A 27,234-nucleotide genomic window follows, 5' to 3' on the forward strand; every position below is an offset into this window, starting at 1 on the left:
GTCACGCGCCCTGGGGCCAGTCACTTGGCTTTTCTGAGGCTCAGCCTCCTCCCCTGTGAAGTGTGGGTAAGGACACCTGATCCTAGGGTGGAGGAAAGAACCAGGTGAGATACAGAAACCAGAGAACTCCCCTTGATGGGTAGGTAACTCCGAAAACACAGTTGAATTTCTTCCAATGCCTTAAGCATTAAAAATTTTGATTGATTTGTAGTGTATTATTGTGAACCTACTGAGCACGTGGACAGTGATATTGGGAGGCCTTTAACACATCTGTTGGAACATTTGGATAATACATAGAAAAGTAAGCAAATGAAAAACTGATGCCTCTAAGGCCATGCCACCCTGAACAAGCCCGATCCCGTTTGATCTCGGAAGCTAAGCATGGTCTGGCCTGGTGAGTACTTGGATGGATGACCACCTAGGAAGACCAGGTGCTATAGGCATAAAAAATAAAAAATAAAGGATTGTAAACTGACAAGGTCCTTGCAATCTGTGAGGCTAATCAAGGGTTGCCTCGCCTAAAAAGAAAAACATGCTATTTTCAATTTCAGGGAAAGCAGGTGGTTGTACAGCAAATAATCATAGTGTACTACTTGGCTCAGCAGGGAACAATGTTTCAGTATCACGTTAAAAAATGAGTTAAGATATTACCAGACAAGAATATGTACCTCGTATTCCTTTGTTTTATAATTTTTACAAAATTAATTTGCTTTGTGTATTTCCAGAGGAGCTGTATTGAGTATGCTGATGAAAAAAAGCCAACCTAAGAAAAAGTCTTATAGGAGTTTATTTGATCTCTAGTTCAATGGATTTTTCTTCTCTTTTATGTTATTTTCAGATCCAGTGTCTTCTTTTTATTTATTTTTTAAATTTTATATTAGTTTCAGGTGTACAGCTCATTGGTAGACACATACGATTTATGAAGACTCAGGTCTACGTCCTTTACTGTAATCCCTACCATCATCTCTAAAATATTTCTTTATTCCTATATACATTTTCAAATCCCATTTTTCTGAGACTCTTAAGGCAGCTTTCATAGCTAATTAATATATCCTAATTCTCAAAGGTCATAATCACACCAGAAGATTTTATATTTTTCATGAATTACTATACCCTTATTCAATTAATTTCATATCACAGAAATACATGTATTTTTAATTTCACTACCCCCAACTAGCAGACAAAAATGAGAGGAAAAGAGCCAACTTTTCTCAAATCCACTGCGGGAGGCCAAGCATGTTGGATAAGATTACTGTCAAGAACCTAATGACCTTGATAAACTCAGCAATGTAAAACTGCGTAGGCAAAGATATGGCACAGAATGCTCAAGTAGTTCCTTTTTCCTGGTGTCAGAACGTCGCAGCATTACAGCTGAGCTGTGACTCAATTAATTGATTTGGATTAATTAATTCAGATGGACTCCTGTTGAGCAATTATCTTCTCTAAAGGAATGCCAATGTAATCTGCTAGGAACTGTCACTATACCATGAATGAATTGTACTGTTTAATGGGTTCAGGTGCTCATATTAAAAAAAGTTTATTTGAGCCAAACAATTTCCAGAAAGGAAACTCTCAACAAATTGAGGAAATGCTCCAGAGAATGGCAGTTTTACAGCTTATTTAATACATTAGAATCAAAAGAGAAGACATAAAGAGGGTTACATGAAATCCACTGGTGGTAAATTAAGAGGGTGGAAGAAAGCAAAGTGGGGAAATCTCTGGGATTGAATAACAAGCAAAACAGAAGCATACTTCTTTTACATTACTTGGTTTGGGATAGTGAACATTTACAGTACATATGGTATGTGGGCATACCATGTGGTAACAACGTGGTTTCGTGCTCTGGTGTCCTTGGTTGTGCCTTTGAGGGATCTGGAAAAGAAAATTGGTAAAGACTGACCTTCGCTAAGCTGCAGACGTAGGATGTGACTACCCACCATGACCTGCTTTGAGTTAGGAAGTTTTATGTTTAGACCATCCTGTGTGGTTACTTTTGGTCTCTTGGTTTTTAAGGCCCACCGTGCCGGCCTCTCTTGAGCTTGTCAGGTTTAGTATGTGGCCCCTGTTAGGTCCACAAGTAAAATAATAGTACATTATATAGTACTGACAGAGCTTTTTACTGTTTCAAAATGCTTCTCTACACAGTTCATTAGAACTAGGGACAGATGAGGAAGGAATCTGGGTGTGGGAAATGTCCCTGGAACTCAGTGTAGACATCTTTCTTCCATCTATCTAACAGGCCTTTAAAAAGCACCTGCTACTTACTGGACCTTACCATGTGCTGGCCCAAGGGCTAGTTGGATACCCAACACTTGGTATCTCCCACACACACAGCAGTAGACAATAGGTGAATAGAGAAGAAAGGAGAATAACAAATAATACATGCAGTGATATTTCACAGGTTGGTTTGTCCACATTTTCATTCAGGAAACCAATGTAAACCCTTATGTGTAATGCTCTGGGATTAAGTCAGTCATTGACCTGTCCACATTGGGAGCTCACCGAAAGTAGTTGATGCAAGATCTAGACTTCTTTTCCAAAATAAAAGACAGAAATGGCAAGTGGTTTGAGAGAAAGCCCAAAGAAAGTGCTATAGAAAAATATAGAAAGAGGTTGCTTCTGGTTGGTGATGAGTCACAAGAGGTTCTGGGGTGCAGGGGCTAGCATGGAATCTGCTTCTTCACATGTAGTCAGAGATGGGAGAGGGGTGACATGAACAAAATTGTTGGGTACATAAACAGAATATTCACTCTTTTAAGGTAAATTCATATTTCAACTTCCTTAAATGTCACAGTAATTATGTAGACCTTATACACAGAACGTTTGCTATATTTTTCATTAATGTTGCTATATCATTTTTCAGTCAAAAGAATTTCTACCTTTTATAACCTTTTAGAGTGCTTCTCAAAGAATCCCTAGTGGGCTGAATCACTCATGTTTTCTACCTGGCCCCAGGTGTTTTGCCTCTAAAATAGAATGATATGTTTCCCAGTTTTCCACATATTCAAGGTTAATGTACAGAATCTCCAATTTAAACCATTCTCTCAAATTAAAAGTCTTTGGCACCTGCTGCTAGAATCTGCTGGTAAGTGCTACAAAACCAAAGGGATAAATATGTAAACCTCTCTCGTTTCCTATGAATAGTCTCTAGAGATACAAAGGAATAGGGTATATAGGGTGTGTGTGTGTGTGTGTGTGTGAGAGAGAGAGAGAGAGAGAGAGAGAGAGAGAGAGAGAGAGAGAGAGAGAGAGAGAGAAAGAGAGAGAGAGATATTGAGATTCTGCAAACAACCCTTAGCTTTGGGGCTTTGGGTACGAAAGCCTTCAGAATGCTGTCCTGGGAGTCCTGGAGTTGGATTTTAAGTCTTGTCTGCCTGTGCCAATGTGAGAAGGCAGTGAGCCATGAGAGGGCTCATCCACCCTACTGTGCTGTGCTGTTACTCTGGTTTGACTCTACCTGAGAAGCCCTCCTTTCTTGAGGTCAAGCTGGGCTTACTTCAGCACGCACCTCTTTCAGGAAACCTGTCCTGACTTGAGGGGCTGAGCACACCAATTATGCCACCTTTTTTCTATGCCCAGAGTAGCTTAGGGTTCTGGAGGGTTCACACTGGCCCAGTTGTTCCCATCTACATCTAGCACTTGAAGAGTCTAGTCACAGCCATCCAGACATTGCAGCATGTGCTGGGGCCTGAGCAAAGCATTTTCAACATGCTGCCTCGGAGATTCAGCCCTGTCACAAAGCAAGAAATTCAGCTCAGAGTAGTAACTACCTGTCTGGCTTGTAAGTGGCAGGACCAAGATTTAAGCTCAAGCCTATCAGACTACCAGCCTATGAAGGTTCAAATGTCAGTACCCTGGGTTACTTCCTTGGTTGAGGACCAGAATGGCCATACTGGGGGTAGGGTGTTGGGGGTTTGTCTGGCAACAGAAACTTTAATGACTTGGTGAGCTTGAGACCTCTCTCAATTGATTTTCCCCCTGCCCACCATCAATAGCTAAGTTTTGAAATTGGAGGGGTTACTTGTTTTACAGTTTGCTGTAGTATATAGAATCTACAAAGAAATAGATCAAAAAAGCAGCAGGAAGAGAGGGACCGTAGAATCTTTGTCAGAGCTTCATTTTAGAATAAGGACTCAGAAAAGACAGGACTTGCTTTACCTTCTTCAGGAGACTACTGTAGATTCTTTGTACAGTATTGGTTTAGAGTCAAGTCCTTCAACCAGAGCTCAATGAATAGTATTTCAAAGCCAGAAATTCAATCCAGATTGATCTGGAAGCAGCTTTACAGCACCTTCTTCACCCCAACACAGGAATTACCATCACTGATCTCTATCCTGACGGCTTAGTTCACATTTCATATAGGGATAGTTAATATGGCAAATTTTGTTACAGTGTATCACCACTACCACCCCCTGCCAACAGTGATACGAATTCTATGCTAATAGATATTACCAGGTGATATGGGATAGTAAGCTCTAGAACCTTAATTTCTCTTTAAGAAAATTCCTCTTACACAACCATTGCCACCAAAGTGTATTTTTAGCCAGTTTTTATAGTTAATTTCCAAAATTATCATCTAGCCCTGAAAGCCATGTATGTATATCTGTGGCCATATGCTTGAGTTATGCCAAATGTAAGGGCCTCAGAACTTGGTATCTTAAGAAATGTCATAATTTTGAATAAAAATTTAAACTGAAGACAATCCCAGAATGTTTGTTTAAACAACTACTTGTCATTTTCTCCAAACACATCTCATCCTTTCTGGACCACCCAAAAGCAATAAACGTTTTCCTTGAGGTCAGAACATACCAATGTCCCAGGGTCTTTGCTTGGTTGGATTAATGCCATCAAGTATCTTAAATCTGAGCATTTCTTCTAGCGTTAGTTTTTAGCTTTTGGGGCAAGATCGATTTCATTGGAAAAGCTGAGATCTAGGAACCTTCTTTCTAGAAAAGTCCAAATTTTAAAGGGTTCATGAAGCTGGTTCAGGAAACTTGGCTCTAAAAACTGGTGGCATTGCTACCAACTACAAATATACGAGTGCAAAGTTATTGGAGATCATGAACACTGCACAAAATATGCAGGCTGACTGAAGAGTCTGGTGGGCTGTCTTCAAAAATAAGATGACAGATACCACTATTCAAAAAAAAGGCAGGACAAAGAACATTGTTTACCCATTATGATTTATTCTCTACAATACCTCGTTAAAGAGTTCAATGATTTGCACTCAGAAGTTATATAGCCAAGAGGCAACCAAGTGTAATATGAAGAATTGGTCTGAAGTCTTTGCACTGAAGGCCATACAAAGTCTTTTGCTTCAGGGAAGAATAAAATAAACAAACAAACAAAAACACAAGCTCTTTAGGCTCCAGAATCTCAATAGAAAATAACACCAACAGTTAGTGAAATTGTAGGTATTAACACATCATGGAAAACAGATCTTGTGCAAATATTAAAATTAACACCTCGGACTTTTGTATAGATGATTTTTATTATGAACAATAAAATATACGTTATGTCTCAACTACAAACCTTTCATGTTGAAAGGGTATCTAACATGAGTTGCTTTAATATTATGAAGTGAAAAAGTTTAAGAACCTCACAGTGGAAACAATCCAACACCAACAAATTCTAGTGATCAAAGACATTCTCTTTTAATGTAAAACAAGGACAATTCATAATTACAGAGAATGTCCTAGCTGTGGTAATTATGAGACAAGCCAACTTTCCAGACCAAAAGGCACTCACAGCTAGGGATGAAAAGAACTCTGAACCAAACCAGCCAAATTGGACTGGCCCCTTGAAAACAGTGGTCACCTACTGTTCAGCTTGAGCAGCCCAAAGACAAAGAACACCAAGCAGAAAACATTCCCTCTCTTTAAACCTGCCACTCATAGATTTACTGGCCACCCTCATCACTGCATTGGTCAAGTGCGTGGAAGGAAGTTCAGTTCCAGTTCGGAGCCATCATCTCCTTATGCAAAGTTACGACACGCATGATCCAGACAGTATTTTTCCTGAGAGCCACCTGCCACACATCTTCACGAGGTGACCATGACTATACACTTTGACTGCTTCCTGACTAGACCCATTTAGGATGAACACTAACGGAGCCACTTCTTACACAGCAAATAACTTTCCTTAGTTAATTCCTGAGTCCCCATGACAAGAGGACCATGAACATCTCCACTGCTGGACTTATATGGGAGCATGAGGGAGAGTGCAGGGAGTAAGGCTTCTTCACTCCACAAGCACTGAGCCCACTTCAGTGTGGTGCCGGGCTCAATCAGCCTGATTCTTGTGCACTGATTATTTCCCCCCATTTTGTGGGTTTTAATTTTCCTCCTCCTTTTCTTAAATGGCAGGTATCCTATCCCACCCTCAATTAAAAAAAACCAAAACATACTATACATTGAGGAAGACAAACAGGGCAACATTTCTACAAGAAAAAATAGGCTTGAAGAGCATGGCACTGTAAATGCTTGCATGACCAGTCTCACTGAGCGTGCTCAGGGGTGAAAGTTTAGCACCATTTTTTTTGCTGTTTTTAATCTTTAGAAATTAAACACAACTTTTAACATAAAACACTTGAACAGTAATGAGTGTAGCCCTATGTATCAATACTGTTGTACAAATTAAAAGTGGGTGGTTTTCCAGAGCTGACCACCCTGACATCAATCCATGGCACCTAAGAGTAACTGTTGTCACGTTTGTAACAAGACATTATTCTCAGCAGTAGGAAATCATGAAATAATGCCTTCATCTTCAATAGCTTTTCTTATTAACTTTGCAAGGGAAAAGTGGCAGGATGCAAGAATGCAGCACAAAATAAGATGGAGTGATGCAGCCTGGCCTGGGCATCCAAATGTCAGCCCCGTATTTCCCTTCCACATTCCACATCCTCATGAACAGAGGATGGTGCCAAGCAAATCTGCTCACCCTTAGCCATCTCTTTCAAGAAACAAGACAGCAGTGCCTATAACACCACATGTGCCATTTCTTAGACTGTGTCTCTGCTTCGCCCTCCCATTCTTGGCAGAAAACTCAAAAGATCTTTTGACTTGAATATTTGCCCACTCTAGAAAGCCACACTATCACCACATTAACTTTTAAAAATAAATTAAATCAAAACATTGGGTTCACCAGATTGACACCCAATCCACTTTGAGTTCTCTAAGCATGCCGTTGAAAACCAGTATATCACCCTTAGGATCTTTTCTTCCAACTGGCCACCTCTTCCTGTTAATACTTTCAGCAGTGCCTCTGTGACAGTGTTTCCAAAGCATCTTCCAAGTCCCCAACTGTTAAGAACTTTGCCACCAAATGAGTGAAGAAAAGGCAAGAGGGAGGAGACATTTGCTGACAGCTGTTTGGAGTCAGCGACAATGAGAAGGGAAATATGCCACGTGAAAGTCTGAATGACCTAGAATAACATGAGCTATTTGGAACTTTGCCCTGGTGGGGTGAAGAGTTCCAGCATATTAGGCAAGATAAAGATTCACCTTGATTACTTATACCGCTTTGTTCGAAAGTCCTGTAAAGGACTGAATCATCAATTGTTTTCCCACTTTATAGGCAAACTAGAAAAAGGGAACTCCTCTGCTTAAAGGTCCCTTAGGATGTTTGCCTGAAAAGAAAAACAGCTTGAAGACCCTGAATTCTCTATGACAATGTCTTTTTAAAGCCCAGCCCAGGTGCTTGTGTGAACATCTGTCTTCTGAGATCCTAGATCCAGCTATAGGCACTGCTACCAGTAGAGGAGTGAGGTAGCCGGGTGGTAAAGAAGAGGTCTCTCCTTTCACACTGCATGCAGTGATGGCATCAGGACCTCCTGCGGGCATCCCAGTTCATTCCTCAGCAGGTTACACCACAGAGCTCTGTTCAATACCAGAAGACTCAATGTAAGAAGAGTGCCAAAAAATCCAACTGACAGTGAAATGAGAATTAAAACCTTCAAAGCTAATTGAGCAATGAGATCTGCAATGCCATCCAAAGGGCTTTCGGTCTTGATGTGGGTCTCTGTCCAGGAGTCTCAGAGGACTCACGGTGCCCATGTTCAACCCTAACATGGCGTCCACTTACGAAACATGGAGGTTGTAATCAATTCTTGGTATGCAATAAACTGGAAGTTTAAAAAAAGGAATTTAAAACAACCTAAAAATGTTTCTTGTTGGTCTCCGTTGCCCAGACTGCCAGGGGAATACACCTACTTGATCTGGGGAGGCTGTAGAGGTGTGTGTGGGGTAAGCCTTCAGGAATCAATTCCAGCTTCCACTGTGTGGCCGACACACAGGCAGCAAATCACCAGTGACACCTGCATGCCAAGGGTCTTCTGCACTCACATGGTAATTCTCACCAGTCATGGAGGAGCCCCAATCCAACGGAACCCCATGACGAGGAAAGGCTGAGATAAGGCTTGGGCACCTCAAGTTCTCTTTCATTCAGTATAACCCCGTGCCCCCCCACCCCTCAAGTCAGCTGGAGGCAGACTTGGCAACGGAAGCTAGCATCATAAAATGGTGCAGTAATAGAAGTAACTGGACCAGGAAGAGGAGGCATCTGCTCCAATGATGTCATAGCCATTGGTGGCCACAGGGGGGTGGGACTGGTCATGCAGCCGTGTGTCAGGAGTAATGATTGTAGAGGGGCGGGGCATGAAGAGTGCCATTCTGGAAACAGTGTTGTCGAGAAGCAATATATTCTGCATAACTGATTGTCACCTTCTCACTTCGGTACCTGTGTAAGGAAACAGAGAAGAGTATTAGAAACCCCAAACACTTCATTTAGTAAAGTCACTCAGCAGAGAAAACCAAAAGCTTATTCCACATTTTTGAAAGAATAAAATGGAAGACCAAGAACAACCTTACTCACAGAAAATGAAAGACAGCACAACAATGTTGTTATTACAAATGAACAAGATGAAAAAGCACAATCACAGTCACCCCTGAGAATGTATTTTCTGCACATCCCACCTTTAAACACTACATATGCTTATCATCAGGCTGCTCTTAAGCCATCTGCTACTGGGGTCTGGATGAAGAATTTCAAGGTCAAATTACATGGGTAGCAGATCGGAAGATGACTGCTCCAAAGTCCAGGGTAAACTGCGTATCTACTTTCAGGTTAAAATGTGATAAACTGACAGAAATGTAATGCAACCTCAATTTGTAAAAAGCTATAAACAAGTTATTTATAACCAAAAGGGCACAGATACCTAATTCTGGCTCAAATTCTCATGAAGCAGGTTAAAGAATCTTGGGACTACATAGGATGGGTCTTAATTCCTGGATGAATATACCATATCGTATCACAGGGTCATCGAAACAGAATTCATAGCACTTTGGCTATGCTCTGGAAAGAGCCACGAATCGATGCGAAGCATGTGGTGTTACAAACCTATGGAGCCTACTACAGACCACAGGAGCTGGGTGTGACAATCCTTACCCAGAGCCATCTCTTTCCCACTGTAATCACTCCTCCACTGCAAGGTGATTATTCCTGAATTTTGACAGGGAAATGGCTGTTCAAATAAATTATAATAATAATAATAATAATAATGCTTTGTATTTGAAGATTTTTTTTTGGAATCCAAAGCATTTCAAAAACACTGGGTTACCTTCCAAATAAACGTCTGAGGTTACTTTATGATTATTCAGCATATTTCAGATAAGGGGGCCAGAGCCCCACAAAAGCCCACAGAAGCTAAACCTCTCAGTGTTTCTGATTTCAGTAGGGATGGGAAGAGAACTGACATCTACCAACCACCTAAAATACTGCCTGACCCTAGTCTAGAAATTCCTTATACATTAACATACCACATCCTACAAAAATCCCAAAGCATTATCATTCATTTCTCATCGACAGGAAAATTTTTCTTCCACTCAGAGAGGCAGAATAACTGACCCAGGTCACACAGCTAGGTGGTGGAGCTGGGTTTCAGACCCCAAATCCATGTGCATTCTACCACACTAGGCAACCTCCCCAAAACATTCACCCCAAACAGGCAGAGGTATTATTACCTTGGAACTCTTTTTAAAAATCATTTTCTGACTATTCCTTTAACATGCCACCTGTATCTCTGCCACCTGATGGCATGTAGCTTCAACTGACTCTGGTCTTCTGAACTGAGAGCCTTCTTTCCTGACTTCAATCTTGCCCTTAGCTTCCCAACAAGCAAGTCTAGCACAGACAACCATGACTTGCTCAGTGGCCTAAGCCCTCTTCCTACTCTGTTATCAGCTCAGCTGTTGAGACACTCAGGATGCTGGGGAGTCTTTGCCTTTGCTGCCACTGTCTCCTCAGAGCCTCGACCTCGCCATACTTCTGTGGTTTAGAAACCGTAGTAATTTTTTTCTTCCCCTTTGCATTGAAAGTATCCTCCATCCAACCCCAACTATATTAAAATGACAAGGAAAAAGAGACAGTGTCTTACCTAGTGAGTTTGATCGTTTTTCTGAATTCACTGGTAATTGGAGCCTTAAAGCCACCTTTCCTGAGCAAGGAGTCTATTGTCTGGATTTGATCCCAGTCTGAGGAGAAGAGAGGCATACTGAGGTCAGTGTATAATGACACAGTGGGACACGCTCTAACATGGTGAGAGAAGAGAAGTGGCTGAATCTGTTAGGGAGGGGCAGAGGAAGCCCTGGGTGCTGAGTTGTCAGCCTTACTGACAGTCCGAGGAAAATATTGAAGACATGAGATTATGGCCTGACACACCATAATAGCTGTGTCCCTGGGTACCCCTGCTTCTGCATCTTTCCTATCACATGTGATCCCAGTATAAGAATCTAGAACAATCATGGTCCCAATTTAGACTGGCCTGTTGGCCTGGTGTTAGTAACCAACCAGGACTGGTCTGTGGGAAGAGAAAATTCAAATTCTGCAGCTTGCATTCCTTTGTGTGACCTTTCTTCATTTTGATGATTTCTTGGAGTCCTGTGCCCTATTACAGAGAAATAATAGCAGGGAAGGAAGCTATTCCTTTAGGAAGGATGGGAAAGTTGTTCACACAGTTCTGCTGTTTTTGCATTTTTAACAGATAAAACCTAATATTATCATATTGAAAACCAAAGAAAAACCCCTGAATTACTACGGTATGTGCCAATTTTTTAATTTTCCTAACCAATTTTCAAATAGCAAAAGTCATCTGATTACCTAAGTTATCGTCACATCTCAGTATTAGAAAATACTTATGGTGTGCCACCCTGCACAGAAATGTTATCTTTATAATCTCAAAGGGATGGATAAAAGGCTTCCTTTTTATGTTACATCCACACTGCTTTTGAAAAAGTTTAAGCACAGCCACATAATTATGCGCTCTCCACATAATTAGTTCACTGACATGTTGGATTGGATTTTACTCTCTATTCTAGGTTCACACCCCCAAAATACTGTGTGTTCCACATATTAATAATAATAAAAAAAAAACAAACACAGACGAATTCCAAGAAAGAAAAAAATCAGGTTAAATGCACAAGCAACATTTAAAGGCATTCTTTTAAATATTCTTTTAAAGAGAAAATCTGCTCGACCCATTTCTTACCTTTAATGTAGCATTCTAAGAACTTAGTAGTAACTACAGAGTTTTTTAAAAAACAGGAGAAATTATGTTGTGCCTTTTCCCAAGTATAACACTGTTAAATAATTCATGACTGAAAGTTCAAAACCTATTGATATGGGCAACTTTCCTTTACAATGAACTCCATAATATTGTCAAGTAAATTGGTGGAATTTTGCTACAATTATCACTGTAGTTTTGGGGGCCAAGAAATAAAACTATTCACTGAAAGTAAGTGAAACGAGCTGTTGTGAGAGATGCCAGCAGTGCTGGCAGGATGCCTGGTGCTTGGAGCAACAAGGTCACACTAGAGGGAGGGCGCACAGGCCTTACCTATTCTGGGACTTCTTGCTCTAGGCACAAGGATAAGAAAAGGAGAGGGAGTAGCTGATAACACGGTGCTGGCCTTGAGGCTGAATTTGGGAGTTGGCTGTAATCTGCAATTACTAATTTTATAAACCAGCTTTGTGAGAGGGAGAATAAAAAGCCATGGAGACAGAGGAGGGGGACTAGCATGGCCATTCATCCCCCCTCCCTTATCCAAGTTACTTAATGCATTTCCAGACTCTGACTCTTCTTCCTAAGACTATTCTTCCTAACCGTCTCAGCAACACAAGCAGGTAAAAGAAATCTTTAACCCTTTTCTTTTCCCAGCTTCTGCATCTTTTGGGGAAGTTTATCATTGAATAAGAATCTGCTAGGTATTAAGAGGAAGAAAGGCACTCATTCTTAGTTGCCATTGGGCTGAAACATACTCCTTTTTCTTTTCTTTAACTGGCAACACTGTGAACAGTATAGTCCTCTGCAATTCCACTTGTCAAACTCACCTTGTTCCTTAGCAACCTCAGGTAAATATGTGGCTGTACGTTTGACGCCTTTTTCATTGATGAATTCAATTCGAATCCCATGGACCCCTACCTACAGAAAAACACAACCAAATAAATGGCATTTACTTATTCTAAGGGAACTTAAGCCATCCACATATAAACTGATATTGTACTCTGACCAGTTTGACCCAGATCTGAGCAAAGGAGAACCTTTTGCTTCTCACGACTAACACTCTCAGGTATAGAAGCCTAAGAAACTTTAGTTAGAGGGAAGGTGTATATGTCGCCAGTTCAGAGAGTACGAAGGTTAAATAAATTCTTTCAACAGTTCGTCTGATAACCTGAATATTCCACCTTTAATTTATTCCATTAAATGAACATGCCATGGGTTTTGATCTGGGTTTAAACCCTTCATAAATGACTCTAAATACCAACTTTTACTCAAGGGCTTACCAAGAGGGATCTAGAATACTCTGCTTTATCCCATTATTTATTAGACATGGAAGAAGGATGTGGACCAGAGTGGACTGAGAAGAAATGGGAGAAGCAAGCCTTCACGATTTTCTGCTTATAATATTGCAGCACCTTTTTAGTCACCTATGTTGCCCAAATTGCTTCCAAACTCAGCTTTCAAATTCTTATGCCCTCTTAATGAAGGAGATACATTACCATGTACTAACCCGAACCCAAATGCAACGAGAGACGCAGAGTTCCAAATGCAGCTGTTCTCACCTCCCAGTCCAGGTAATCACTGGCATCCTCAAAGTTAGTAAGGAGGGAGACAGAGCAGGAAAGTTTAGGCAGCTCCTCTCGGGTCAGGGGGGGAAATCGGCTGTCCTTAAGTGCACTGGAAGGGGACAGAAAACATTAAGTGGGGCTACTCTGGAGCTGGAAGTTAACATCATGTGCCCAAATATTTATGACTCCTGAGCTCTGCAGAGAGCATCTATTATCCATCAATATTAATATGCTAAAAACTTGATATTAACTGTCTATAGCTGAACTGATAAATGACTCACCACATTAAAGCCCCCACATTTCCCAATCACCAAAAAGAGAACACCCACTTAGAAGAGTGTCAGGCAGCTGTTTTCAATTCTGTAGATAAATTCAATTGACAATTTACACACAGATCTTATGCTTGGTGTAATTACCTGGTTAACGTGTATTCCCTGAGTCCTGAATGAAGATTCATGGCTGAGAAGGTCCCAATGCAGCCACGAAGCCGCTTGTCCCGCCCTGTCTTCCATGTCACAAAGAGCGGACTAAAACGCAAAATACAAAACACACTCTAGACCCAAATCAACCATGGATAAGAACAAAAACTTGGCTTTTTTTCCTGTTCATTTCTGTTATTCTCCAAAAGGATTTTCTGAATTGCTCACAACCTTTTTGGGAGTGGTGCAGTCCCTGGAGGGAAATGGAGAGGACACCTCAACAAGGCAGCACGAAGAAAGGCTCTCAGGGTAGCCTTGCTGATATGCTTTACTGGCAAGCTTGGGCACCACCTGTATGTGCTATATTCCTCTTCCTCTGCCCAGAACTTTACTTTTTTTCCTTTTATTTCTCCATATCTTTCTCCTCTTCTTTATTCTATTTTGATTGTCCAAGTTCCCTAGTTCCATCCTTCACGAAGACACACTGGGCCTGTATACCCTTCTCCTCCTTAACTGCAAGCATTCCCTACAATCTCACATTGTTCCCCTAATTATTTCTGCCCCTGGCAACTACAAATACCTCCTGCTCATAAATGTTCAGAAAGGAAAAACAATGTCTACTGCAGAGAGCTGCTTATTAGCAGATGTTGCCATTTTGTTTCTATGCCAAAATCATGCTTCATTAGGCTACATCAGATTGATGGTGACAGATTTTTTTAGGTTACTAGTCTGTTCTCTCTTCCTGAGATTCCTCCATACTCCTATGTCCTTCTCTCTTAGATTTTTGAGCTAAACACTTCTAAAAAGCACCTTAATTGATAAAGGTACTTAATTCTTTGATCATTGTTACAAAGCAGATCTCCCACCTATCATTACCTTGCACTAAAACACCTGAACAGCACCAGCCAAAGTTACTGTCTCAAAACCTACTTAAAAACCCTTCGAGAATTCCACTGTCCGTAGGATGGAAATATAAGCCCCTGAATATAACAGCCCATACCTGACAACGCTGCAGCCACCATCCACTCTTCCAAACCTGTGTCCCTCTCCCTTTATGGGACACATCTGATCCCACTCTGACCAAGGCTCAGAATCTCCATCTGCTCAGTTGGAATTCTTCTGACCACGGTATCCCATGGCAACACTTCCTTGAAAAGTTAGCACATTTTCTCTACATTTCCTCTTGACACAATCGCAAAGGAGTAACTTCCCCTCTTACTCCTGCCTAGTGTGCCACACACGCTATTTAGCTTTGTGGGTGTGATATGCCAATGCAACAAACAAGTCTCCCAAGAGCAAAGACTTTTCCTTCATGCCCTTCCATTCTCTGCCCAGTGGGGTTGGGAATCTTAGGTCAATGAGTGCTCCAAAAGCATCCCCTAAAAACGAAAATCAAAAAGCAGCAGTGCACTTTAAAGTCAGCTCTGAGTTTCTTCCAATTCTGCGAAAGAAGCAAACACTGGCATGAGTTTCTTCACTTTATACTTTATGTATGTTTCCTGTTTATATCACTGACATGCAAGAGGGCTTGGGACAAACAACAAAGTCTTGAACTAGAAACAGTAAAGCAGATTCTGACATTCCTGATGAGCTGCCAGTGGCCCTAGGGGATTATGACCATGGGTCTGCTGAGGATCAAAGTGAAGACACCCTTGTTAAGAGCATCACACTAAATAAGCTCTTAGTCTCCAGCCTAGCCTTCAAGACTCTCAATTCACTTGGACGTCAACACTACTGGGGTCTACAATGGTGTGATGGTGGTGTGACCTCCACACTTGAGAGCTTAAATGACCTATTCATGCCCATATGAACCAAGAGAACAGCCGAAGATAAAATTCTCTTAATTTCTAGAAAATTAACCACAAGCCTATACCTCCTCCAAACATAACCTAACCCCCTTCCATTACTGAATCCAGTGAAAGCTCTAGATATTGTTAGACATTTCTCATCATCCTACTCCCATTACCTTTTGCCCAAATCACATTAAAGCTTTTACAAGGAACACTCTCTCTGAGGAGAATGACCCTGGAAAGATGTCATCATGCCTTTCTCACTCTCCCGTCTGAAGGATTTACTCACTAGGGGTCATTGGTGAATCTAGGAAGTCGTGGCTGTGGGAAGCCATAGAGGTGACAGTAGAGAACGTCGAAGCAGTAGCAGCACATCTCTGCAGTCACCACCAGATTCTTGGTGGTATTGGCAGTTCCATTGGGTCGGGGGAGAGGGCTCAGCGCTCCCGATGCGGGATTCATTCGTGTAATGGGAGAGTTTCCAGGTCCCAGAGTTAAGTCCGACACATTCTCCCGACCACTGCTGCCATCCACATGCTGGTGGTTTTGAAGAGGTCCTGAACTAGAGCTGGGGACAGTTGTGGACTGGTTCCCGTGAGTGTGCGTTCCACTTCCAGATAACTTGGGCTTCTTGACCCCACAACAGCCTGCTGCCAACTTGGGCTCGAGTGGAGGAACACAACGTCTTTTTCCCATCCTGATTCAGTGCTCGAGGTCTGGAATGCTACAGAACCCTAACCAAAAAGAGAATGAATAGGTAAGCATTGATTCAAATGGTTGGTTAAAAGGAGAAAACAAAACTTAAAGAGTTTATATGGAGAGATAAGAGTCGTCAGTTCTCTTGCTCATCCAGGTCACATGGTCACAAAGGGTCACAGACCAGTAGGGATAGAAGAGACCCTGAGTTCCAGACCAGGAACTCCCAACCTTTTCTCAAAGGGGAGTAATTTATTTTCCATGAAGCTATGCTCACCATGGATGGAGACAGGTAACACTGCTCTCTTGCCCAAGACTCTCGGGCAGAACACAGGGTGAAATGGCAGCTGTTGTAAAGCTTGATGAGGACATTTCAAGACTGACTAGAAGTGTCCACCAGACCTGTCAGACTCTTCATCATGTTGCTTTCTCTACCCTTTTAGAGGCTCCAAATTGAACTTAAAGGACTCCAGAATAACTTTTACGTTTTCTTTGTTAAACACATTCTTTCCGTATTTTCCTCATCGCTAACCTAAATCTATCTGTGTAATTTCAGCCCCAGATCTTACTGAAGATGAAAAGCAGTTAGCTGCCATTCTGAAAAGAGCACACCTTCTAACATAAGGCTCTCTCTCACCTTCCTGCCTTCACTGTTCTCATTCTCCAATGCCTTACTCATTTTCTTTGGTTCTCTGAAATCACTCCAATTTCTACACACCTATCTTTTTAAGACCTCATTCAAGATAAGCTACAACCTAGTAGAAACTTTTATTCACACAAATGACCCAAGCTTCACAGTCCTTTTGTGAGGTAGCCATTTTTGTCCTAGCAAAGCAGACATATGCAGAGCCACTCAGCTTAACAAAATGCGGCATCAGATAGGCTAGAAAACCAGTGTCCCATATCCGATGATGTGAAGGAGAGGAAGGATCTTCACTAAATTTTTTTTTCTTAAAAAGCCTAAGGTAAAAACGTATAGCTATAACATTACCAAAATCCTTTCTCTGCTGTGTCAATAATCAACAGAGTCAGATCTAGATCCGTTATTTCAATGTTGATTGTAAAATTCGATTGTAAAGTTGGTAAAATTCTGTTGACTTCAGAAAAGTATACTGTTTTTCTCATCATTACAGGCTAGTTTTAGCCCCCTCCCCTAATTATATATGTATTACCTTACCTAAAATTTTCTCTATGATTTGAACGCATAGCACAAAGCTGCCTTTTTAGGCATTGCGCTACAACATAGTGTTTTGGCTGTAAATTCTACAACCCTTTAAATCAAATTAGATATTTACATACCCACTTGCAGTGCTATTATTTCTACAAAACAACCTGTCACTTTAAGTTGAATGAAATACAAAAATTTCAAATACTATTTGTTTACCTTCTTGATATATGTTGATCCATAACAAAATACACATTTTGGTATGTAGGGGCAATTCTTAGTGAGATGAAAGTTGTCTGTAGCCAAGAAATAGCTTGTACACTTCAATGTCTTGCTTGAAACATGGGCTTCTTTTTGAGAAAGGCTTATGCACTTGATACATTAAAATCTCCAAAGACTAGATTGTTTCTGAGCATGTACGTCAGTGTCTTGTTTAGACTGTTAAGAAAGGGAGCAGAATGTCTTGGTTGAAAATATTGCCTCCAGAGCCAAATGGCCTGGGTTCAAATTCTGACTGCTTAAGGATTACCTCTCTGACTCAGTTTCTTCACAAGAACTACAGGACTGTCCTTATGTGGTTGTTGGAATTAAATGACTTTAACAAATGTAAAGTGCTTAATAAAGCGTCTGGCATAGTAAGTGTCAATTTACTTAGATGCTCTCTCAATATTTGGGCCTTGACTGTTCCCATTAGAATGGAACTCCCCAAGGGGAGGACTTCACTGTTCAATCAGGGCTTAGTGTTGCCTGCACTGAACAGGCGCTCTCTAAGTAGGGTTTCACAGAATCCTCAAAACCACTCAGCAAGGCAGACGATGTTACCATCATTTTACAGAGGCAGGACCTCTGGCTTAATATTAATAAGCCAGATAACCTGCCCAAAGCTAGACTGCCACTCAGTGGCACAGTTAGGATTGGGACTGCAATCTATCCATCAGAGTCCAAGGCCTGGGTTTTCCCACCAAGCCACGAAGAAGAGTAAGGCCTGCCAATGATAGCTGTTGGATTCAGTCCCTTTCCTAAGTGCATGATGAAAAACAAATTACATTCAAGGGTATATTAAGAACAAGCTTAATAGTTTACAGAATCTTGCCAACGAAAATGGAGTAGAGAAAAAAAATATCAAAACCTAAGTCCAAAGCCAGTATCTCAGGCATCACCCTAACAATTACCAGTAATCCTGACGTTATCATTTTAGTTCACAATGGATGTCACTGGCCCCTGAGCTTCTGACATACATAACTGTGGGCAGGAGGTTTAGGACACATGTTGAATGAAACAGCAGAACTACCTCTAGAGAGCTGGAGTTTTAACAGGACCCAGAATCTCTGCCTCTGGAGAGCCCCAAAATTCAAAGAAACAAGGAAAGGGGATAAAACACAAAGGTTAAAAAGAAAAAAAAAAAATCTTTCCTCATTCTCATTACACTAAAGTATACCTGAAGGAAAGCTAAACATTACGATGGTGGTAATTCAGGTGTTCCTTAGCAAATGTTATCAACCATCTGACAGTGAAACAATCCACAACAGAGCAATAGAAAGGTTTTTCAAACCACGCCAAGGCAGAAGTCAAGTCTGCATATTCTGCTTTCACACCTCGTACAATCACTGATCTGCAGTGGGATGATCACAACTGATTACATTTAACAATTCCCCACAGCCTCCCAAACTGATTTGAAATCAACAGAACCAACCCAAATCTTGTGGCTTCTTAGGCCCAAGCATTTCTTAGGAGGCCACTCCAAGCAAACAATTCAATCAATACTCTCAATTAGTGACCAAAGGCAGAGTTAAAGACTTTCTGCACCAAAAATATTAGAAGGTACTTCTTTAAAAATTTATTCTATGAATTTAAATCGATGGAGAATTTAAAACATAAACAAAATGAAATAATATAATGAACCCAATACTCAGCTTTAACAATTTTTAACATACGGCAAATCTTATTTCATTTTTAGCCTACCTACTCACTCCATCTCCCCTCCTCCACTGAATTATTTCGAAGGGGGCCGATATTTTTTTTACTTATCTGTCCGCATAAAGCAAATATTAAGTGAACAACAGGAAAGAATGTGAAGTAAATCATGAGGCTGGTAGTAAATACTTTTTATTTACAACATCAACCACTGTCCACCACTTTCAACAAAACTTTCTTTAGGTTGGAGACTCTTCTAACTCTACTAGAATAAAGCAGGCATCTCACAAGGTAGTGGTCTCAGACTCAGCTTCCAGGACTGCCTTACAATGGCTAGAGACACTTGTTTCTCCAATAGCTTGGCTGACAGTGCACTGTAATACACCTCAGGATAACAGCATTTCAATACAAGACTCACCTGTTGTCTGACCAATGAAAACCAAATATTCCTAATGATATACTCAACACGTCTTCTAAAATGGTGTGGGAATTTTTCTCACCCTCCCGCAACACCTCACAAAAAACTACCAGCAATGATACTCTGATCATAGTAGAAGTAACTGAATGGTTACTGTGAAGCTGGTTCATCTAAAATAACTGGAAGTCAGGTGTAAAAACTCTTGTTTTATATTCACATATATCACCGAGACCCTCTAAAGCCTTCAGTTGGTTATTCTTTCAAAGCTAAACTCAAGGGCCACTTTAAGAGCCAGTAGAAGTGATCTCATTTTCCTGCTGTCTGTCCACTTGAGAGCAATGAGGATGAGTTAGTTATAACTGGATTTCCACCAGATGGAGCCAAAACCATACTTCCACAAAAAGCTGGAGGAAATAAAAGGATTTACTGTTTTACCTCTTCACTTTAGACTTCCTAACCTATCAAGTGTCAAATAAAGTATGTTCTCAGTGTTGAACATTACACCTTTAACTGACATGTAACATTCCTTAGGGTCTTCAACAAAGACCAGATGGCAACTCTTCCTCTCTTTCTGGGGTAAGCTGAGCAATGTTCCACACCACTAAAATTCTAGCTAGCACTGAAATCACCCTCACCTTTACTCTCAGATATCAGGTTACATTTGTGTTTTATCTTTCACAACACCTAACACGGTGCCCAGCACATAATATACACACTGACAATCCTATCTGCAAATCTCCTAGTAATTTCATTTAAGTTTGCTTTTTTTTTTTTTTACGAAAAGAATGTTTACGGCACAACTTAATCTTTGCAGATTTGGTTCCATCGTGAGGTACTAACCCTAGAGTGTCAGTAAATTATATGCATCTATTCTTATCAAAGTCAGCTTTGTTCAGCCTAAACCTGGGAATGGTTTAATTCATAGCAAAATGGATAGTCAACGTGGATGATTCATTAAAAAATAGGTCAAATATCCCCTTCATTAACTTCTTGGTTTGATTTACGCTGGTAGCTGTCTCCTTTGCTAAAACACACCAGTAACTGGTAAGTCCTGAACATTGCCTCAGGTGCTAGTTAACTTTAGGTTGCTCAAGGCTTTCCTTTGACAAGCCATATCTAGTTTCTCAACTGCACTTGAGAAAAATTTTTTTCTTTAAAGTAATGAAGGACTTTAAGAGCTACTACCCACTGAAACATTATGTGCTTGGATGGCAACTGATCATTTCAAGAGTTAATACAAATGATGTCTTGTAAACTATTGATATTTATAAACAAAGTACAGAGACTGGTATTGAAGGGAGGATGTGAGGGTGCCCTGACTGAAGTAGCTGGCTGGGCAGAAGACCTTCTTTCGCTGGGAGAGATCTCTTCCAAGGCTCCTAATTCCACTGAAAACGACGAGCTTCCCAGAGCAGTTCCTATCTTCTGAGGGATTTGCCTAGGCTTTGGGATTGTAGTCTAGGCTCAAAGCCCAACTCTGACTTGCCACATAATGGCTATGTAAACTCACGCAGGCTGTCACATCTCTGTGGACTTGGGCTCCTGCTACCACATATGATTATTTGTGAGTATTCAATGACTAAGATATAAAAAGCATCTAGTGACTATTATTTATTAAAGCATCTATTACCAATACTACCATTACCTCTACTAATAAATGCAGGGTTGCTTCCAAAAATAACATGCTTCTGAGTTCTTACCATTTCTAGAGAAATAAATGACTTTGTAATAAAATTCTATCAAGAACTACTTTGTAGTCTAAAAGATCATACTAACAACATGGGATTATTACTTCAATGACCTTAATGCTTTTCCTCTTTGGAAAACGATGGCTTCTAATAAATAATCCACTGTTCTTTTCATTGTGGATGGCCCCTCCACACCCCCCAAAAAGAATACTGGGTTGTCTTAGAGTTGTACAGTTCTATTCTACCATGATCTTCTTTTAAGTTTACACTAAAAAACTAAATTTGCTGATATGCTGTTATTATAGAAATCTTGATATATACTTAGTATTACTAGAACTACTGCATCAAAGTAGTTAGTTTTCAAACAATAATATTTTAAAAAATCTAGATTCGCTTTATTAAGACAAGTCTCAAAACAGTTTTTTATGGGGTATGACCTTATAACAAAGAAAACAGATTTGTGAGGTAGGAAAGAGGCAAAGAAAAATGGGGTTTCTGAATTTTCTTCTCTTTAGTTAGTGTCCAGATGTCCATTCCATTCAAGCTTTATACAGAACAGACTACTGTTTCCTTTGTGACAGGGTTTAAGCTAAAATTCAATTTAATAATTGTATTATATGAGTAGTGAAACTGCACATGAACTGTAATTCTGGCCTACTTATGGAACTATTCTAAAAATAGGTGAAAAACCCACAAACATTCTGGTAATCATTTCAAATAACCATGTCTATATTTTTGAAACCTCATCATATACATCATACACATACCCCAAAACACTTGCTGGGTGAAATTTTTCTCTGAAAAATACATACCTACTCATATAACTACTTTTAAAAAAGTTTTAGAAAAATGCACAGGACTATACATTTTCATTTCAACTTGAAGAAAAAATGACTATAGGAGTCAAAAGTTGTTGTTTTCAGATCCCCTCCCTTTACCATGTGTCCTATGGCAAGGTGCCAGATTGTTCTAGGCCTCAGTTCTTCCATTTGTAAAATGAAAATAGTTGCTCTGTCTCCCTCACAAAGGGATTGTGAGGCTCCATTAAGATGTGAAGCACTCTGAAAAACTCTTACGAGTGTAATTAATAAACTCAAGGACACAATAGTAGTAAAAAATTTTACAGAACTTTGTTAACATTTTATTTCCAAGATAACAGTATCACCATAGCAGATTTAGGGCAAAATGTTCCAAAAATCTCTGATGATTATAACTGCGTGGAAGAGACTCAATAATTGCCTTTGATAGGAACTGCATTAACCTTTGAGTTATGATCTTTGGTTGTCTTAAAAAAATGAATTTGGGAAGGGGGCAGAGCCAGACTTATGTATTAAAACACAGAAGGCAAGTGTAATGCTGTACCACCATCTATATCACTCTAATGGGATTATAAACAATAAATTATCTTCACATATTTAATTTTAGAATCAAGTGGAAGGAACTTCACCAACATAAGGACCCCCTCATAGAAGTAGAAAAATATTTCAACAAAGCAAACCTACATCTTAAAGTCCTAAGACAAAAAAAAAAGCAACAAAATTCTATTCTAAGTATGTCCAAGTTAATACTCACTGAAAGCAGAAAGTTTGTACTGCCAGGGGAACAGCTATAACAGAGGAGGGGAGCTATTTTGTCTCTGAAATGAATTTTCTTCCTTCCGATTCCATTCCTTCTTCCTGTACCTAAGATGGAAATGCAGGTGCAGTGAATGAACAAAATCAAGGTAGTGCAAAGGTAAGAGATGGTTTCTGAAAAACTACAACTCAACAGACCAATTTCTTAAAAAAAAAAACAAAAACAAAAACCGCTAAGGAAAAGGCTCTTCTCTTTACTTCAAAATCTAAATGTAAGGTGACAATAGCAGTCCTATGCACTGAATCACCTCATCCTTGGCGTCATTACAAGAAGGGAGGGCACTGAGGATCAAAGGTTTTATTGAACCTGAACATGAGACAGACATTAAAACTTCCTCCACCACTAATTTAGACCAAAACTTGCTCTGAGGCCAAGATATACCATTTCAAGACTCTCCACTGGTTTCAGAATACGAACATTCCCAAATCCTCTGCAAAGATGGTGCTGAAAAACTACTGGATAGCAGGCCAAGGTCCTGAGGACAGGCCATCCGGTTACTCCAGATGGAGACAACTGTTGGTAAATTCATCTTTATTCTTAGTTTTGGATAAATCTCTTCATAATCTCTCGCTAACTCTCTTCACTCTCCCCAGTAGTAGAGAATTGACCTATTCCCAAATAAGTAAACAGGAGACTTCAGGCCCCACCCACTCTATCCAAGAAGAAGGCAGTGAAAGAGGATAGGCCCACAGGGATAAGGGAAGGGAGTGTGGCAAAGTGAGAAGTTCAGATCAGGACACGGAATGGAAAAGGGCAGCGAATGAAGGGCAAACTCCACAAAATGGAAGCAGAGAGGCATAAAATCCTAAGAGTATAAGGTGGAGAGACAATGGAAACTAGGGCAATAGGTGGATAAGGAGACGGAGGTTGGCAAAAAAGAAGAGGATAAAAAAGCGTGCGTCGGAAAAGAGTGAAGCAAGAGAAGGACAAGACAGAGTGGGGAAAGAAAAGGCTAGGAAAAGTAGGCCGAAAGAAAAGGGAAAGGGTAAGAAAAAAGGGAATGGGGAAGGAGAGTACGAGGAGCTAGGAGGAGTTGGGGACACGACCCAGCGACGGGTAGGGCAGCGAGGGCCAAGCCGCGGGGGTGGAATTCAGACACCGGGCGGGGGAGGGGACAGGGGAAGGGCCGCCAGGCGGCGCCGGAGACCACCAAACTTTACGCGGACCCGAGACTGTTTCGTGGCAGGCGTGCGGAAAGGAGCGGGAGCCTCGCCTAGTGGCCAGGGCACGGGCGTCCGCCCGCTCCGTCCCCAGCAGCACCTCCCAACCCCCGCACTCAGCTGGGACACGCGGCCCGCAGGCCTTGCCCGCCCGCCGCCTCCTCCCACCGACGCCCGGGAGCCCCTCCCCCACGCTGCCCGGACCCCAGGGGTACGCGCCCCGGCTGCTCCACTCGACCCGCAGAAGAGGCCCAGTCGGCCCGGCGGTGGCGGCCCGAGGGAGCTGGGCCCGGCGGAGGAGGCGCATCCCGAGTTTCTCACCTTCTCTCCTGGCCCAGGCGCAGCCGGGGCGGACGGGACCTCTCGCGCTCTACCTTCTCCTCCTGCTTCATGGAGCCATACGCCTGGGTGGGGGCTCTCTAGAGAAGCGGGCCCGCGAGCAGGCCAGACGCGCGGGCGGGGCGGGGCGGGGCGGGGCGAGGAAGGCCGGCGGGGCGGACGGAGGAGGAAGCGGCAGGCGGCGGCAGGAAGAACTGGAGGTATTCCGCTAGCAGCTGGAGGACTGAGTCGAGCCAGGGCCCGAGTCCTCCGGTATCCCGGCAGCTACCAGAAGCAGTGAGGTAATGAAGGATAGAGTGAGTCCTCCAGTGGACCACACGCCCTCTAAGCAAGCCGCGAAAACCATAGAGATCAGGGCACCGCCCGAGCACCGCCCCGCTACTGTCACGTGGCTTGAGTCCGCACACTTTATTGGCTGGAACAGCTGGATTGAATTTGGCAAGCTTCTTTGCTTTGGTGGAGGCGAGTTCCCGGTAGTTAGAATAAAGAGGGTTGCGCCGCGAGGGTCAATAGAAAGCCGATGGGCCCCGCAAGCAGCAGAGTGGGTCGAGCACGGCGCTCGCTGTCAGGCCAGCCGGTGCAGTGCACGCCGGGAGTTGTAGTTCGGGTCCGAGTGGGCGGGTGGCGTTGTCCGCTGCCCGGCCGGGGCTTCTAAAGCCGGCGGCCACCGAAGTGTCGGTCCTCGCTGCTTGGTTCTGTCTCACGTTAGGGCCCAACCTTTATCTGCTCACGGCTTTTCTCCACAAGCGCTCAGGGTCACGTTGCCTCACCCGATCTGGCCACAGCCTTCCAAAGCAGGAAAGGGCAGCTCAGATCTCCTTTAAATTAAGCCGACCCACGAGCACGGCCAGGCCCACAGGTTTCCAACCCCGGTGCCAGCTTCGTGGACCGGGAAGGGCAAATTACACCCAGTTTTGGGTGGTGTCCTTAGTCCACCTCTCTGTCCTGACCCTCTTGAATCCCCAAATTGGAGATGACTTAAGTGGAATTACCCACGGTAGAGGATAACTCAATACACCCACTAAGCACAGTCCTCAGAGCTAGCGGAACAAAAGCCTCAAGAACGGCAAAACATTTTCTAAAATTAAGAGTAAATTATTTTAATTTCACATACTTGCTATTTAATTTGAGTTGATGACTTAGCATTTTTATTTTTAATTACGGATGAAGTTGTACTAGGTCTTATTTGCACCCTGCTGTGTCACCCTAACCACTTCAAACAAACTGTAGGCCTTGCAGCGTGGGCATGCCATGTTTAAAGCTATGCCAGTCTCGTTAACACAGACTCAAGCCCACCGATAGATTACTTTATGTTTTTCTATTCTGTTTATACACAAAGGAATCTTTAACATGTTTGTCCTCACGGAGCAAAGAAAAATATCTAGTATAAAATGCAAAATGTGCTGAAGTATAAGATCAAAACTACAGACTTTCAGCGTAATCACCTATGGAGACTTTTAGCATAATTACCTGTAGGCGACAAAAACCCTCAAAACCCAGAGGTGCTTGGTGTCTGGTGCCTCTTGAACCTGGGACTATCAAAGAGAACCTGGCAAAGGACACCAGAGAAAGGAAGAGATTGGGGTGCTTTGTACAACAGGAGGTGACCTTTCTTTTTTAAAGCGATTTCTATAGCAGTTTTCATAATTCCTCTCACTTTTGACACACTTATCTGCTGTTGAGGATATATGTGTCAGTTTCTAACTTCTTTCTGCCTGAAAAATTACAAATTCGATGATTATCTGGCCTACTGCCAGAAATGCAGGAGGCAGCACTCCAGAGGTCAATTTTTTTTTTCCCTAAATAAGACCGAATCCTGACTTAAAATAATAAATTTCACATAGTGAAGTTCTTTCCAGCCGAAAGTATTAAAACATGGCATCTGGAAAAGGGCTTTAGTCTATTGTTCCCAGGGTAATACTATATCATCATTAAACAGCCCACAGATAAGGGAGTTATTGGTCCCTGGTTATCGAGCTGTCGGGAGATAAATGATGAAACTAAGCTGGACTTGAAACACTCCCAAATTAAAACAAAAAGAAACCTTGCTTTGTGCTGTCAAAAAGGCATTTTATTAAGAAGTAGGCCCTAGATGCTACTGCTTGCTTTTAATGTCAAAAGGCAAAGGATCAGGATTTTTAGAAAGTTATTTGGGCGCACCTAACATCAAGCAATAGTCTGAACTGATGTAAAGGTAAAACAATGAAATCATGAATAGGAGGAAGAAACTGAGGGCAATATATGCCATAAATATGGAAGAGGCTATGTCTTACTTATATTCTCATTTCCTACACATAATACAGAACCTGGTACATAGTAGGCATATAATAATTATTTGTAGCCTGAATGAGTAAGTGAAGAATAAAGTCAGCAAGCAGTGGGAAGATAACATAGTTGGGAAAACTAGGTGGCCCAAGCCCTCTGCACTATCCTGAAATGTCATCCCAATCTGCTGTGATATGATCTACTCTTTACCAAAGATATTTCAAAATAAATCATCTACCTCCCTGATGCACAGCTTTGCATCATTTTTTACCTTGAATGGTTAAAAATATATGGTAATGTAAGAGACTAGATCTTAATTGTTCCCACCAGAAAGTGCACTCTGGAATCAGACTGCATGGGTTTAAATTCTAGCCCTGACTCTGAATACCTGTGCACCTAGGACAAGTTACTCAGTTTATCATTTGTAAAATGGGAATTGTAGCAGTATCTAACTAAGGGTTTTTATGATTTAAATAAGTGTATACATATAATGTTATAGGATTAGCATGTCAAAAATGCTCAATATCTGTGAGCCTCATTAGTTTTAGGGTATAGTTATAAGTGTGAAATTAGCCTGCACACCAGACATACACATTCTTTGGATTTGCACGTTGGATAAGCAA

At 41.6% G+C, this 27,234-nt stretch overlaps 1 protein-coding gene and 1 pseudogene across 1 annotated transcript; one reads left to right on the forward strand and one right to left on the reverse strand.

The window, feature by feature from the left end:
• The first annotated feature begins 324 nt into the window (after positions 1-324).
• LOC118614831 lies at positions 325-443 on the forward strand (annotated as a pseudogene).
• Positions 444-5,166: 4,723 nt separating this feature from the next.
• AMMECR1L (AMMECR1 like) lies at positions 5,167-24,507 on the reverse strand. The gene is made up of 8 exons (XM_016157091.2): positions 24,329-24,507; positions 22,785-22,894; positions 15,621-16,065; positions 13,539-13,649; positions 13,117-13,231; positions 12,385-12,475; positions 10,433-10,529; positions 5,167-8,736 (listed from the first exon to the last, which is right to left on the reverse strand). Exons 3-8 carry the CDS (start codon positions 16,025-16,027, stop codon positions 8,625-8,627), a joined length of 933 nt encoding a protein of 310 aa, XP_016012577.1. The 5' UTR covers positions 16,028-16,065; positions 22,785-22,894; positions 24,329-24,507; the 3' UTR covers positions 5,167-8,624.
• Between the last annotated feature and the right edge of the window lie 2,727 nt (positions 24,508-27,234).

Source organism: Rousettus aegyptiacus, unplaced genomic scaffold, assembly GCF_014176215.1.
Source record: "Rousettus aegyptiacus isolate mRouAeg1 unplaced genomic scaffold, mRouAeg1.p scaffold_m13_p_2, whole genome shotgun sequence".
In the NCBI taxonomy this organism is placed as follows: domain Eukaryota; kingdom Metazoa; phylum Chordata; class Mammalia; order Chiroptera; family Pteropodidae; genus Rousettus; species Rousettus aegyptiacus.